The 16,419-nt window shown below is 42.3% G+C and overlaps 1 protein-coding gene across 1 annotated transcript in view; it reads left to right on the forward strand.

Annotated features, from left to right (window-relative positions):
- Positions 1-8,426, forward strand: part of LOC101086839 (zinc finger protein OZF-like) — a 32,921-nt gene extending 24,495 nt beyond the window's left edge. The window contains exon 2 of the mRNA XM_045037334.1: positions 8,322-8,426. Within this exon, the coding sequence (XP_044893269.1) occupies positions 8,322-8,426 (105 nt within the window). The remainder of the gene's footprint in view (positions 1-8,321) is intronic.
- Positions 8,427-16,419: the final 7,993 nt, after the last annotated feature.

Consider the following 16,419-nt stretch of genomic DNA (forward strand, 5'->3'; position numbering starts at 1 on the left):
ATTAACTGTATAATCCAAGTAATCCCAAATATCTTATTTAAGGTAACGTCATTACAAACCAAAAAGTATACATTTGGAAAAGAAAAGAACTTTTCCCTACATGTTTATTCTGTCATTTATTAGTTAATGACAGATTATATTTTTATATTCTTTAATGTATGTCTATATCAAATAGTGAGGTCAGATGTAAATATAGCCATAATAAAAGCAGCAAAGCTTTTTTTTTCTTCCCCAAACCCAAAATAAAACCAGAGTACCTAAATAGCAATATGAAAATCTACAAACAACATCTACAACAAAACTAAGTGGCAAGGTATCCCTTAAATACAACCAGGAAAACAAAGAAAAACAAAGAATGACAAGCCCAGTAGCAAAGACTATCCCTAGCACCCAGGTTGTTGACCAGACACAGAAATGTACAAAATGAGCCTAGAAAGTCCTACTGCAGAGTAAGGAAGATATCAAAGACTAGAGGGTTCACATGGAAACAGATTTGTGAACCAAACTGAAGAAGCTCCCACTGGCCAAATTTGGTACAGAGTGGGCTTCAGTAAAGATAAGAATTGCAAACTTATCAAATCATGTATTAATAATGATATAAAAATTGGTTGCTTTCAAAGGATTACAGAAACAAATTCATTGTTTTAAAAACTGACAAATAGGGGCATCTGGGTGGCTCAGTCTGTTAAGGGTCTGACTCTTGATTTTGGCTCAAGTCATGATCCAAGGGTCATGGGCTCATCAGACTTTGCACTGAGCATGGAGCCTACTTGAGATTCTCTCTCTCTCTCTCTCTCTCTCTCTCTCTCTCCCTGCCTTGCTCACATGTTCTCTTGTTCTCTCTCTTTCTAAAAAAAAAAAAAAGAAAAACTGGCAAATAAAGGGAGAAAATCAAGCATCTATTCTGTCATTCCTATGTGAACTGTACCACTAAGTGACCTCTACAACTCACAAATGGATCTAAGTATCAGCTCCTGCTAAAAGAAGAAATGATGCACCTCCTGATAAAAGAATACATTACCTAGAGTCTGGCCAAAGGGAGTGAAGCTGAGTCTGGTAAAACTTCATTTTATTTGCAGGAAATACACAGTTGAACTTCACCATCATTATACAATCCATAAAACCCACACTGTGCAAAACTCTACCAGTTAAATGGCCTAGGTTTTTTAGCAGATAAAATGCAAAGAAAACAAAAAGATAGAAGGAGAATCCTTAGATTAAAAAAATTTTTTTTTTAAGTTCTTAAACGTGAGCAAATTTAAACTATTATATCAAGGGATAAACATTTGAGAGATGAAACCATAAAGAAATGCAAGAAAGTTGTAATTCAAAAGTTAAGATGGTGCTTATTTTTTGGAAAGAGGGAAGGCCTAGAGTTGCACATGGATGCTTCCTGGGGTGCTAGCGACACTTTCTTTGTTGACCTGGGTAGTGATTTCACGGGTGTTTCCTTTATAATATTTTGATGACTTGTACATTTGTTTTCTGTGGTTGCCCTTCTATTTCTTTTATTTCTTTTTTGTTTTGTTTTATTTTTTTCAATGTTTATTTATTTTATTTTGAGAGACAGAGAGAGGCAGGGGAAAGGGGTGGAGAGAGGGAGAGAGAGAGAATCTCAAGGTGGCTCCGAGCTGTCAGTGCAGAGCCTGACGCAGGGCTTGATCTTACAAACCATTAGATCATGACCCGAGCTGAAATCAAGAGTCAGTCAGTCAGTCAACTTCCTGAGCCACCCAAGTGCCCTTTAAAATATAAATGGCAAATTACGAAACAATGAAGGGCAAAAAATAGAAGTGGGAAATAGTATGGTAAGCTTACCTTAAATTCAAGGCCATCTTTTAATTGGAACACCAAAGCCAATCACCCTGGGGCAAAAAAAAAAAGGAGACAGAATGTCACTCATGGACAAAGTTGAGACCCTAGAGATAACAAAGTGTCAGAGCAGATGCTACTGTCCAGAATCTACAACTTCCACCAGGCAAAACATGCTGACATTCTAGTCCCTAGACGAACAGAGAAAGTAATCATAAAAATGCTTTTAAAAATAAATTATCAATGAATGGAATCAAGGGGTTGAGGGGATTCGCAACTATAGATATCATATTCATAAAATGGGAAATAGAATCCACTAAATGCAAATGTACTTTGTTACCAACTTTTCTGGACTGCATTTTATCAGTCCTGAAGCCTTTGTCGTATACTTCCCTCTCATAGCAAACAATAGTGACTCCCTAGTAAGCCACTGAGTAACCTAGGAGCACCTGGGTGGCTCAGTTGGCTAAGCGTCCAACTCTTGGTTTCAGTTCAGGTCATGCTCTCACAATTCATGGGTTTGAGCCCCCCATCAGGTTCTGTGCTGACAGTATGGAGCCTGCTTGGAATGATTCTCTCTCTCCCTCTCTCTCAGTCCCTCTCCAGCTCTCTTTCTCTCTCTCTCTCTCAAAATAAATAAATAAACATTTAAAAAATTATAAACTGAGTCACCGAAATTGGCAATTCAATTTGTCTATTTTGAGACCCTCCAGGTTAGAAGGGGCTTATACATGATTCTTTCTTTTTTTAATTGAAATACATTTGACATACAATATTGTGTAAATTTATGGTGTACAAGATGTTGATCTGATACATTTACATATTGTAATAAAATTGCCATTTAGTGATAGCACCACTATCATGTGACAAAATCATCAGTTCTTTTTTGGAGTTATTCTTCATACTAAATCAGACAAAAGGAATGTAACTTGAGTTCTTGACACAGTGGGGTCTACCTTGACATTTCCAAAAGCAGAAGATGAAAAGCTTAGACCTGGATAATTGTGAGAGACTGAATTAGTGCACTAATTCTTCACCTATCTTTGTACCCACATCTTTTGCCAAGTCAATGAGGGGTTCCTCCTACTAGAGGTATTCTTCTACTTTCTCTCCCTCTCTTCATGTTGGCCTTAACCAAGAGAATGGCCAAGAAGTGTGCCATTTTCCATATGTTATGCTTCTCTAATTTTTCCTTCTCCTTTAATTCCTGACTGCAGACTAAAAGAGAGGACGAGGAGATCCAAGCTTTAGCAATAAAATTCATATATAAAATTCAGTTATCTATACATTGCAGCCTTCATCCCTGGCCTCCTACCTTTTATTTCTTTTCTCTCTTCCCAACTATGTGATTTTATGATTTGATCCCTCACGTGGCCTGCATGAGTGGAGTACATGCACTCCCCACATTGTCTTTTGCCTCTATTCCTAGATAAGGGTTGGAAGTGGGGTGGAGGGAAGGAAGAAAAGGGGGAAGAAAAACTTGTCACTGTTCGTGTTCCATTTTAAACTGCATCCCACCTACAACCTATTTTGTCATTTCGGAACCATCACTCTCACCTATGATTCATTTCTGCATGTTTTGTTATTCCCAATTTCGCAATCTCAAGACACTACAAAGAAATATGCCAGGCGATAAAGAAGATTCTCATAAGGAGAAAATGGATGCTGTCTTCCCCAACCCAACACATTACAAGGTAGTGAGATTGCCAACAATCCTCCTGGAGGCAAACAAACTGTCGCAAGAAGACATCCTCAAAGACTCCCTTTCATCCTGTGAATCAGGATGAAATGACAGATGCCTCGCATTCATCCTGGGAGTGTGGGGTTCTTCCCCAGAGAGGAACCACCGGCCATACAGGGCTGGATGACCAAGCATCACCACCACAAAAGAGAAAGAGTGGCCATGACAATGCTGCCACCTTCCACTGGAAATTTCTCTCCTCCCCTCTTTCTGGCTGGGTTACAGCCTTGTAGCTGCCATGGCTGGAGTTCACATGTCTGATGCTCCAGGGCAGTGAAATCTCATGAGTGGAATATTCCGTATCTTTGATGCAGGGAATTTTTTTGGATGATTACCTTTTCCAAACTGTGAACAAAAATTTGCATGACTACATCAGCGCTCCTAGGGATTGCCAAAGAGCCATTATAAGCCAATGTCTTTAAATCTGCCATTCAATTACCCCAGAAACATCTTCTGAGGGAATGAAGCTAAACATTGAGTGTGCGCTATTTACCATGTACTTACATACCTTACCTTTTATTCAATTCTCATAACATCCCGATAAAACACGTATTTTTATTTCCATTCTACTGATGAGGAGGATTAAGGGTCAAGGAGATTCAGTTACATTATTTAAGGTTATATAGTTTCTAAAAGGTGAAACTACTTGTGGGAAGAACAAGACAGCTCACCAATTGCACAGAGCTGTTGTGAAGAGAAGACGCACTATTTTAATATTCTTAAAGTTTATTTATTTTTGAGAGAAAGAGAGACAGAGCGCAAGTGGAAGAGAGGCAGAGAGAGAGGGAGACACAGAATCTGAAGTAGGCTCCAATCTCTAAGCTTTCAGCACAAGAGCCTGATGCAAGGCTCGAACTCGTGAACTGTGAGACCATGACCTGAGCCAAAGTCAGACACTTGACCTACTGAGCCACTCAGGCACCCCAAGAGAAGATGCATTATTTTATATGATGTCACATGGTGCTTAGGTATATAAGAAATGCTCATGCCCTCCTCCTTATCCCTCAGTGCTCTACTCATTCACCCATTCATTTATTCTTTCAACAAACTCATACTGAGTGCCTTCTCTGTCAGAGACTGTGCCAAGCACTGGGAGGTCCAACCCTCGAAAACAGATACAGAGATAAAAATGGGCTCGTCCTCAGATTACACACAATATGCTCGGTCCACTTGGCAGGAAGCCTCTTGATTAATAGGAATTTCACTCTTGTTCAAGTTACCAGATTAGACCCAAGATGGAGTCATTCATGCCAAGCTCCACATTAGCAAACCAAACTTAACAAATTTCTGTGCTCAGATCTTCCAGAAAAGGAAGGCCTGTTTAATCCAATCAGTACTTGCCTGCTAGCACAATTTACCTAATCTAGCTGCTAGACCTCCCTTTGCTCCATGTAAGGAAAGAAATTTCACTTTAACCAATCAGCAAATGCCCAGTATGACTCTCTTGTTCTTGCCCTCTGTGGTCTATCACTTTGTTAAGGTCTTTGAAGCTCCTTTCTATCTGCTAGGTTAAATGCTGCCTGATTCATGAATCACTGAATAAAAGCCTATCAGATCAGTAAGTTGTCTGCGGAAATTTTTCTTTTAGCACTCTAAATACTAACTGCATCATCTGCCAGACCATTTTATCACTGGGGATTCCTGATCACCCCCAACGTGGGTGCCAAGCCCCACTTTGTTTCCTTAGGCATCCACAGGCTCTGTTTCCTCCTGGGGAGAAGGTTGATGTGTTTTTTCGTAGGGAAATAGGTGGGCTCCAATCAAAGTCTCCACAGTTATCAGTTTATTATGTCATACTGACTTGGAAACTTTAATTTAAATTCACCTCTTGTCTACAATAATGCTGATGGGATTCAATCAAGCCAGATATTAGATCAAATCACAAGCTTGCTAACTTCTTAATTAGCAATTTGTGGCCACTGTGTATATAGAAGTCAAACCCTAATGACAACCATTTAAATTTCACTTTGCCTTACTCATTTTTAAGTGTTTAGGTCTTTTTGTTTTTACCTCCATGGCAAATTCTGCTGAAGCCCAGCATGGCTCTGAACCAAAAGGCTGATTTCAGCTACTCAGTTTATACTGCCCACATCCAGCATGGGGCTATACTCAAGTTCCATGCTCTCTTCAAAGTCTAAGATGCAGCCTCTGACCCAATGCCACTCTATCACAGTCTTGGGCCCGTAGAAAGCTCTTATTCATTTGTTCATTCATTCATTCAGTCAGTCAGTCAGTCAGTCAGTCACTCAGTCAATGAACAAGCCTTTCAGTGCATCCACTTGTCAGCTCTGTGCTAGGCTGTGAGTGTAGAAAGGATATACCTCTGCCCTCAAGGAATGTTCAATATAGGGAGGCAGAAGTCAACAGGCACTGGCCATTCAATGTGACAGGAACTACAGTAGGGAAAGTAAGGTGCTATAAGGACATGTAAGAGAGGGAGCTGACCCAACGGGGAGAGCAGAGTAGGCTTTCCCAAGGAAGTGACATTCCAATCCTGAAGGAAAATTTAGGATTAATCAGATAAGTGTTTGGAGAGGAAGAGACACCTGAGTGAAAATGGGGAACGGGATGAAATGTTTCAGGCAAAGGAAGATGTATACATGAAAGCTTCAAAGATAAAAAAGAGAATGGTACTCTGTAAAAATTTTTAAAAAAGAAAAGTTCAATATTTTTTAATAGAAGATAGCTCATAAGAGGAGAGTGGACAGGATAATTTTAGAAGGAAAGAAGACTTATTCAGATCTCCTTGCTTCATGTGAAGGAATTTGGACTTAATTATGAGCCAGGATCTCACCATAGAGCATGCTAAAATATCAATGTTTTTCCATATTCTACTTTTGGAAGCCTGGTTCAGTGCCCTCTGTCCATATGTCTAAAGCCAGTTCAGACAGTGGAGATTATTTCTAAAGATTTCAATTGAGGTCTTTATTAACCCCCTCTGGTAAAATTATAACTGTTATCCCTGCCTCCACCCCTCTGTATTCCATTACAATGATGTCTCCACCATCAAAGAGCTATACATTATGGTGGGGTGGATTAGACATGTGTTCTGTGTAACTCTTATGAGCCCAGATACATATGTGGTCCGGTTTCGGGATAGTGCCATGATTAAAGAAACAGAGTGAAGCAATTAAGTCAAAGTGTTTCTTGACTTAAACACTAAAACTAAACTTTCTCAAATACTGAGAACAAGATCTGAAGAGATCTTGTCTGTGCCAACAGATCTTCATTTTTCCAGATATCTAAGCCAAGCCTGGAGTAATTCTTGACTCCTCTTTTTCTCCTTATCCCACATCAGATCCACTGGCAAATCTTGTCAGCTCTACCTACATAAGTTATTCAGAATTTCAACCACTCCTCCCAACCTTGGTCCAAGCTACCATTATGTATCACCCAGATTATTGCAGTAGCCTCCTGACTAATCTCCACACCCGCCATCCTCACTGTACTGCAATCTATTCTCAGCACAGCAGCCAGAGTAAATCCTCTATGATGGAAGTCAGGTCAAGCTCCCCCTCTGAGCAAACTTTCCACCGGTGTCCCGTTTTAATGTCCTAGAGACCTCCCCCTTCCGTTCTTTCTTACCATTATTCATCGTCAAGCCATACTGTCCACTTCACTGTTCTTAATACACATACCACACTCCTGCCTCAGGGCCTTTTGGACTTTCTGTCTTGTTTGCTCAAAATACTCCCCCCCCTCCAGGTATAGACAGAGAGAAATCATTCTTTCAGGTATGCGCTCACATGTCAGTATATTGGTAAATACTACCTTGACCATTGTATGTAGAGTGGTATTTCTACCATAACTTCATCACGGAAGCCCTTATTGTTTTAATGTTATTTGTAGGGACCAAGGGCAATCTCCTTTAAAATGTGCCACTTTGGCATATTGAATATTTTAAATAAAAGTAACTTAAGAAACAGCCAATACAAAAAGAACACTCTGACTGCCTCCCTATCTTTGTTTCCAGAAAGTGAGAAATAAATCTGCCATGCGAAAGGCACTCTCCCTGTACCAGGGACGAAGAAGAGAGCCTTATGACCAAAGATAAGAAATAGAGAGCTGAGAAGGCTGTATAAACTCCTTATAACTTTTTACTAATTCACTGCCCCAGCACAAATTTTGTTTAGAATTCCTTACAAATAGACATTCCCTTTAAAGTTAAGTTTTCTTTGTCCCGCGAATTCCTCACAGATATGTTGTCTCCTTTGTTTAAAAAAAGTATAAAAATGGCCTGCCTTGGTCATTTCTTCGGGTCTTAATTTCATTATTGGGCTTCCATGTGTACATAAAAGAACTTTGGATTTTTTTCTACTGGAAAAACCTTATAACAGAGGAAGAATCTTACATAGAGGAAAATTTCTTCCTCCCCCACATACTTATTTTACTATATATATATATATATATATATATATATATATATATATATATGTGTGTGTGTGTGTGTGTGTGTTGCCATCTCTTAGAACTTCGTGAGGACAAGAACTTTGTTTTACTCACCACTATCACCTATGTCTGGATAAATGCTGGAAACATGGCTTAACAAAAATCCACAGAATAAATGAATGTGGTCCCCTGACCAGCAGCAGCATCCCTAGGGAACTAATAAGAAATACAAATATTCAAGCTGCACCCCAAACCTACTAAGTCCAACTCTGACGGTGAAGGCCAGGAATCTATATTCAATAATCTTCCAGGCAATTCTAATGCACAGAAAGTTTGAAAACCACTGCTCTTGCTAATACCTTCTACCTCCTACATACAGATAATGAAGTCTGAAAAGGCGAAATTACTTCCTGGGGTGGGAGCCCTGGATTACAACTACAAGTGTGTGATTCCCGAGACTGCCCACATAATCACGGCATTGTGATGGTTGCGTACAAGGTTACCTTCCTCTCGGAGAAATTTTTATATTCCCCTCATTGGAATATTTCCTACTCTGAAGACACAGTATGCACTTCCAAACAGTTGCCAGAATGAGGCAGAGACTAAGACCATGTCAGAAGCGAGCTCCCTGGAGGCACAATTATTTCTTAGAACTCCTGTCTGCCTCAAAGACGTGCTTTGCATTTTCAACCCGGGCAGCGGAAAGTCAAAGTCGCCACCTGCCTGCTCCTCCCGGACACCTATCTGGGCTCCTCTCATCACCAAACAAGCGCAAACACCACTGCCTCCTGGAAATTGGTTTTTAAGAGAAATGAATAAAAGGAGCTCTGTGAACTTGAAAGGCTTCAGCGGCAAAGCAGACCTCCGGCTTCGATGGTCTGCTCCTGTCTCGGCTGTCAGCCGGAAATGCTAACAGCTAGTCCAGGGAGAAGTCGCTGCTGAGATGTGCTGCAAAAGTACTCCGGGAAAAGCCAGAAGCCTCTCCTGCGGTCTGTGGCCTCCCAGCTGCCAGTGGTCAGCATGGCGTATCCCTTTAAGGTGCTTTCTGACAGCTTAATCCCCCTCATCTCCCCACTGCCCATCTCCCAGCCACCCTCTCCACATTTGCCTCCAGCCTTAGGCTATGCTCCTGTGGAATTTTAGTGAGAGGAGGCAGCCTAATGCGGAGCGGCCTCTCCCTGGAGATTCAAGAACCAGCAGGACAAATAAAGTTCAAGTTCTACCCTGTTGCTCTCACACAAGCCACCTGCTTCATTTCCTCCTTCAAATTCAGTCTCGCTTGGGATGTTTTCTGTCACATCAGGCAATCTCCTAAGGTGTAAAAATGCCGAGAAGAAATTGGCTGCATAGACCCAAGAATCTAATATCTTTTATTTAGCTAAATGCTAAGGCTGCCGCCTAGCAAATCAGGAGCGGAGAAGGCAGGTGGGGGTGCTGCTTGCCTCGACTATCGTCAGGCCTCAGCTAGAAGTGGCAAAGGTGTCTGCTCTTCAGCACTGAGCATCATGGCTGTCGACTCAGCCTCTGTTCCTGGGAGTGTGTCCACAAGAAAAACCTGTGACAACAGCCAGGGAAGCCTCGGCACAGCTAAACGTGCCGTTCCGGGTCCTGGAGGCACGTAGGAAAATGTCCATTGACCCAGGAACATGCATCCTGCAACCACTGGGTCTCAACCAAAGCAGCACCACGACTGCCTTTTGCCATGGAGAGTTTCTCGAAAATCAGCCACATAAGACATGGAATGAAACGAAATGAAATACATTAGTTAACATAAATTGTGTGCCAAACACTTTAAATATCTTACCTTTAATGCCACACTCTTCCGTTTCCTGAGAGGCTGAGGCACGTAAGCAAATGAGCATTACCTTGAACACTCACAGATTTGCTTTAACATTTTTTTAATGTTTATTTATTTTTGAGAGGGAGAGAGAGAGACAGAGGGCAAGAGGGGCGCAGAGACAGAGGGAGACACAGATTCTGAGTCAGGCTCCAGGCTCTGGGCTGTCAGCACAGAGCCCGACATGGGGCTCGAACCCATGAACCGGGAGATCATGACCGGAGTCAAAGCCGGACGCTTAACCAACTGAGCCACCCAGGCACCCCCAGATTTGCTTTTAAATGTTACCTCCAAAGCTTACTCATGCTATTACCTTGAGCAACTCAGTTAAAGTTACCGGCCCTCCATTTCCGGGGTGCCAAAGGGGCCACTGTGAGCAATGGATGGTTGGCATCTGACTGCAAACTGCAATCCCCTGGGGAGCTCCTAAAATACCAAGGCCTTGATCTGCAATGTGGCTCAGACACGGGGATTAGTGGCAAACTTTCCCAGGCGATTCTCACACAGTAGAGCTGAAGTACCACTGATTATAAGACATGAGATTATGGACGTCAGACCCTGACAGCTGCTTAATAAATGCGTCCACAACCGTGTTCACTGCTCATCGTCCCTTGAAGCAGAGAAAAGGCCCAGAAGGAGAGCAGAAACGCTCTAATTGTCTGACCATCTGACATGCAGTGTATTCACATCCAGGCAGAAACATTGACATTAAAACTGCTGGCTGCATGGGCTTGGAGGATTATCTGTAGATTTACGTTTTTTTCTAGGTCATCCGCCATATCCCGTGACAGGCAACTTGGCAGTGACTATCTTTAGCAGGAGAGCGTGTTATTGGACTTCAAGGTGATGTCAGTGAGATAACCATGAAGGATGATATACATGTAAGGAATTATTATTAGACCCAGTAAGGAACTGGGGACATGAATTTTCCCCTTGTGGGAATGCTGCAAATTCATGCCTCTCAAATTAGATATTGAATTAGCTTAAGCAATAAGAAGTTTAAATCCAGCCATGGTAACTCCTTATCTCCCAGCTGATATCATCCAATTACACTATTCTTCAGGTTGAGATAACTTCTCCCTAATTATAGAATCCTAATAGGGTTTGAAATATTATTCCTGCTCTGACGGATGACACCTGAAATTCTTCATTTTCTGTTCCAGCCTACACCAGTTCTCAATCCCTGGCTTCTCAGTTCTCCATCAAATGTAATACGCATTTTGAAAAACAAAACAAACCAAACAAACAAAAAAGCAGGTAACCTGAACATCACGGCATTGTGCTAACCCAAGGTCTCCCTAACTGCATGGCTCTCAAACAGAGAGACAAATACACTGGCAACGGTAACCAGGAATGAGAAACAAACTTAGTTTTCAAAACCCAGCTGTGAACAGGCTGAGCCAAAGAAAGCATTAGTCATACATTAACTTGAAAGTGCATTATTTAAACTGCACTTTGGTAATGTCCGATGGGTTTGTGATTTTTTTAATCGGATGAACTAACTTATGTTTGGTAATTGAAAGTAGATTTACATTCTAGTTCTCTGGGACAACATCTCTGCATTGACTATGCCCCAGCTTGGCTCGCTCCACAGATCACGCCCCAGGCCCATGTGTGTCTATATGGTAACAGACAAGGAGGTGGGATGCAAAGCGAATACAGATAGAAGATGAATCTTGAAGATGGATGGGCCAAAAGTGAAGGGCCTCACGGTGGCTCCGTGAACCAGGGTAATGCGAAACATGTCCATCTGAGAGCAGACCAGGAGAGAAAGCCCAGCCAGGGAGGGACTAGATGGTAAATGGGAATTCAGCCTGGTTCAAGGAGGCATAAATGAGTTGAAATGGACAATCATGTGGAGAAATCCTAGAAGAATACTAGCAGTAAGGGCACAGAGGCACACACAAGAGCCCATAATAAATTCTACCCAGTGCCTGCAGAATTAAGGAATGAATCATGTCTTCCCAATGGACATTTACCTCTCTTCTTCCCTCTTCTGGTAATCATAGCTCAGGAAGGATTGGGAACGGAACACACTGGGACTTCAGCAGCAAGGAATTTATGAACACACATGCCAGGACTAAATGGGAAAGGTCAGAGAAGATAGGCACAGCCCCCCAAAAGGCAGGTCCAGGAGAGTCAGTTGATTCATAATAAAAATAATATTCACAATAATAGGTGACATGCATCGATGCTGTGCTTACTACATTACATGCTTTATTCTCATTTAGAACTACCAATAACTCTACTTATAAAGTTAAGATTCTTTTGGCCAAGGGTGCCTGGGTGGCTCATTAAGCATTGGACTTTGACTCAGGTCATGATCTCACGGTTCATGATTTTGAGTCCTACATTGGCTGAGCTCAAGACCCACTTTGGGTAAAACAAGAGCCCTGCTTTGGGTGAACTCTGCTCCTCTCTCTCCCTCTCCCTCTCCCTCTCTCTCTCTCTCTCTCTCTCTCTCCCCCTGGCTCACTTGTGCCCTCTCTCTCTCTCTCTCTCTCAAAAAAGATCCATTTAGCTAAAAGAAATAAAACCTCTTACTCAAATGGACTTACCTAGGAAGTAAATCTATTCTCTCTATAAGAGGGAATCCAGTGGAAAGGAGACTTCAGGATTGGGTTGATCCCTGTGCTTCAACCGTGTCATGCAAGAAATAGGTGTCTACCCGTGTCCATGCTCTTATATCCTCAGTGTTGGTTGCATCACCAGAGGGTAGCAAGATGGCTACAGCAGCTTCAGGTTGTCACATCCAATATCCAGACAGAAAAGTGACTCTCCTCGTGGCTCTCAGGAGTCAGGGAACTGGCCACCAGCAGATTTCCCCTCAATTCTCCATGAACGTAACTAGGACATGTGCCCATTCATGAAGCCAGTGTTACAAAGCTCCCTTTCCCTGAGGATCAACGGAGGAAGGATGGAGACCAGAACAAAGCTGCAGTTCAGTTAGAAAGAGACAACGAAACCGTGCCTCCTACATTGAAACTGCTGTTATCCTCTGAAAGAGAAAATGAAGCCCAAGGAAAATTTAATAACCTTCCCAAGGTCACAAAGCTATCCAGAGGAAGAAGCAAGAAATATTCCAGGGAAGTCCGACTTCAAAGCCCGTACTTCAGACTTTTAGCCATACTGCTGTGTCGATGAGAGAGAGAAGAGGAAAGTTGAAGCCGAAAGAAACTACTCATGGATATCTGTCAGTAGTGTGGGAAAGCCAACACGTAATGCCCTAGAGTTTTTCAGCATTTGGTCCCTGGTCATCCGGATTCGAGCCAGTAGCTGGTCAAAGGGAGCACATCCAACCTCTTCAAATAATTGGGCAAAACGTGAGGCAGAGTATTAGCATTCCAGACATGTTCACAGGCTGAGACTCTGCAGGAGGACAGGGTAAGCTACCAGGGAGAGAGCCAGCACCCAGGGCCTCAAGATTGAGTCCAGGCCCTACTAGAACTGAAGGGAGCCTGAGGTGAGGTAGGACCTGGCTCAGGCAGGGGGTGAGGCTGCTGGACCAAGCACCCAGGGAGCTGGAAGCTGGCTGGAGCAGGCAGGAACTGATTCGAGTTTCACAGCCATAGCCAGTGTTAAAACCAGCAAAGTGGGGGAATCCACAGTCTGGAATGGACCTTGCAATCCCTTGGCACTTATGAAGTCCACAAGAAGCAACAGGCCCCACCTCCCATGGTGTCAGCCTCTAATAAGAGACAACCTATTAAATAGGTAAAACATCTACGATTGGAGTAATGGAAACAGAAGTAAGAAATAATGATGATGAGGTCAATGCAGGATTCTTTTCTCCCCAGCAGAAAGGCTGAGAATCGCTCAAACTGTATCCTGTATCTCAATGAAAGACACAAAGGCTTCCTTTAAGAATATGTTGGAGACTAACTAGAATCATCCTTGAAAACCACAGACAATATATTTATTCCACCTCAGGCCCCAGGTGGTTTCTGAATATGCTTTTTTTCTTACTGCTTCTCTCAGCTGTGAGGACCCTCCTCAAATTCTCTCTGTTCCTGGGTAGGAGATGTCTGAATGACCCACCTTAAAGCAACTTCTGAAGAGACAAAGGCAAAGACCCAAGGCTGCTTTCCAAGAATACTATTCCTATAAAAAAGGTTTTCATATTTCTCTTCTTGGGTAAAATCATTTATATTCAAATCACAGCAAAGCAGCATATGAAATGGGAAGTTGAGCGAGAGTCTGGCTAACTTAAGGTAACAAGGGTCCCAATTTCTATTCAATTACGTGGATCATTTGCAAACATCAGGGTGGGTGGGAAGTGATCTCTAAATGCTCTATGTAGTGCGTAGTTTTAAATTAACCAATGCATGATGCTCCTGCGGTCCATTCACTGCTGTCCTGTCCCCACTGTACACACAGCAACAAGGACTTCCTGTTCTATATGCTGCCCTCGGGGTAGGTTTGCCACAGCAAAAATGCAGAGAAAAAGAAAGGAAGGCTGCACAGCCTTGAATTTCAAAACGCACTTCTGAGGTCCTTGGCAAAGATAGTTGATTTTAAAAGAAAGGCTTTCTTCACAAGAACCTGGCTATTTTGAGTAGCAAAAGAAAAAAATGCTGTATGATCAATAATAGATTTGAGGATGAAGAGCTGTCTACCCCTATTCCATTAGAGGATCAGGAAGAGATCTGTGGGTGGGGTGGGGACACATGGAGGGTTGCATGGAGAGGCTTGAAGGGACAACATAACTAGTAACACAGTTGGTGTCACAAGATTCCTCAGAATCGGGCTGCAAGGAACACAGGTGCAGCACCAGGGAGCTCTCAGAAGTTGAGTCAGTGTTTATAGACCCTCTGATTGCCAGTGGAGAATGTTCTATACTGTTGCCTCTACCATCGCTAACTGTCTTCAGGTCATCAGTAAACAACATTCACCCACAGTGGCCAGTGAGCCTGTGGGTTCTCCAGCGAGAGTGATATCATTCGACCCTTCCCCAAATTACTACATGGGTCAGTTGACCCTTGTCAATGGTCCAGGGCAACCAGAAGCCCCATGGGTCTAAGGATAGAGGCTGGATGCCTAGAAAGTTGCTGATGGTGAAGATGGAAACACTAAAGTAGAAGAAGAGACTTGTTTGAGATCTTCCCCTTAAGGCCCTCCAATAGTGCAAGTGCCTGCCTTTCTTCATCTCCAACAGAGTTGGCTTACAGCATTGACCTATCTAGGTCAAGTTCACAGTATCACTTATAAACCCAAAATGTATTAACAATCTCTTAATAATGTCATAATAACTTCCTTCAGCTAATACATAATGATTTCCTTCAGCTAAGTGCTCACAGGATTTGACCTGAAGGACTGAGACTCCTGTTCCAGCACAAGAGGCAGGATGGAGACCCAACTTTCCAAAAGAAATCCTTATGGAGCTCAGCAGGCCACAGCCTTGGAAACTTCTTTTGAACTCTGGAGGCCTTGCCTGTCAGTGAGACAATACTGTCACCTCATAGCCTCAGCTTCCTCCTCTGTAAAATTAAGGGAATGAGGCAGATAGTCTCTACAATCACAGATTCTATAATTTCCAGAGTCCTTGGCTGGACTCCAACAGAAATCTTTCATTTTTTTCATTCCTGTCTCCAAGACTAAAAGCTGTAAAGCTAACAGGAAATCAACAACAGCAACAAAATCAAGAAATGCAGAGAAAAAGAAAACCACATCCATTCAAACAGCCTGATTCCTCCATCGGTCACTATTAAAGATGCTGCCAACAACTAGAGTGCCATTGACATTGGGTTTCCTTATCGCCTTGGAGACCCTGCCATCCTCTACCTAATTGATGGGCCCTATGAGAAACAGAGAAAACAGGAATATAAACTAGAGAGGAACTTTCTTTGCCAAGTTGTCACTGTAGGGTTGACAGATGAGCTTTCTTCTTGAATGTAGGCTATGCCTCAAATGTGAGATGAGCTTTTACTTCTGACTCCCTTTAGTTTGGTGCTCGTCTATGGTTTCTTGTGACTCTGGCAAATGATAGGACACCCCTAGGGTTTCTAAAGCCAGAGGTCATAAACAGGCTACCTGTGGACATGCTTTACATGCTAAATAGCCCACCTGGAGCCCCAGCATTTTTTTTTAATCGCTTGTAATTTATTTATTTATTTTTATTTTTTATTTTTTTTAATTTACATCCAAATTAGCTAGCATATAGTGCAAAACTGATTTCAGGAGTAGATTCCTTGGTGCCCCTTACCCATTTAGCCCATCCCCCTTCCCACAACCCCTCCAGTAACCCTCAGTTTGTTCTCCAACCTTAAAAGTCTCTCATGTTTTGTCCCCCTCCCTGTTTTTATATTATTTTTGTTTCCCTTCCCTTATGTTCATCTGTTTTGCCTCTTAAAGTCCTCATATGAGTGAAGTCATATGATTTTTGTTTTTCTCTGACTAATTTCACTTAGCATAATACCCCCCAGTTCCATCCACGTAGTTGCAAATAGCAAGATTTCATTCTTTTTGATTGCCAAGTAATACTCCATTGTATATATATACCACATCTTTATCCATTCATCCATTGACGGACATTTGGGCTCTTTCCATACTTTGGCTATTGTTGATAGTGCTGCTATAAACATGGGAGTGCATGTGTCCCTTCCAAACAGCACGTCTGTATCCCTTGGATAAATGCCTAGTA

The sequence above is a fragment of the Felis catus genome, chromosome C2 (assembly GCF_018350175.1).
Source record: "Felis catus isolate Fca126 chromosome C2, F.catus_Fca126_mat1.0, whole genome shotgun sequence".
Lineage (NCBI taxonomy): Eukaryota > Metazoa > Chordata > Mammalia > Carnivora > Felidae > Felis > Felis catus.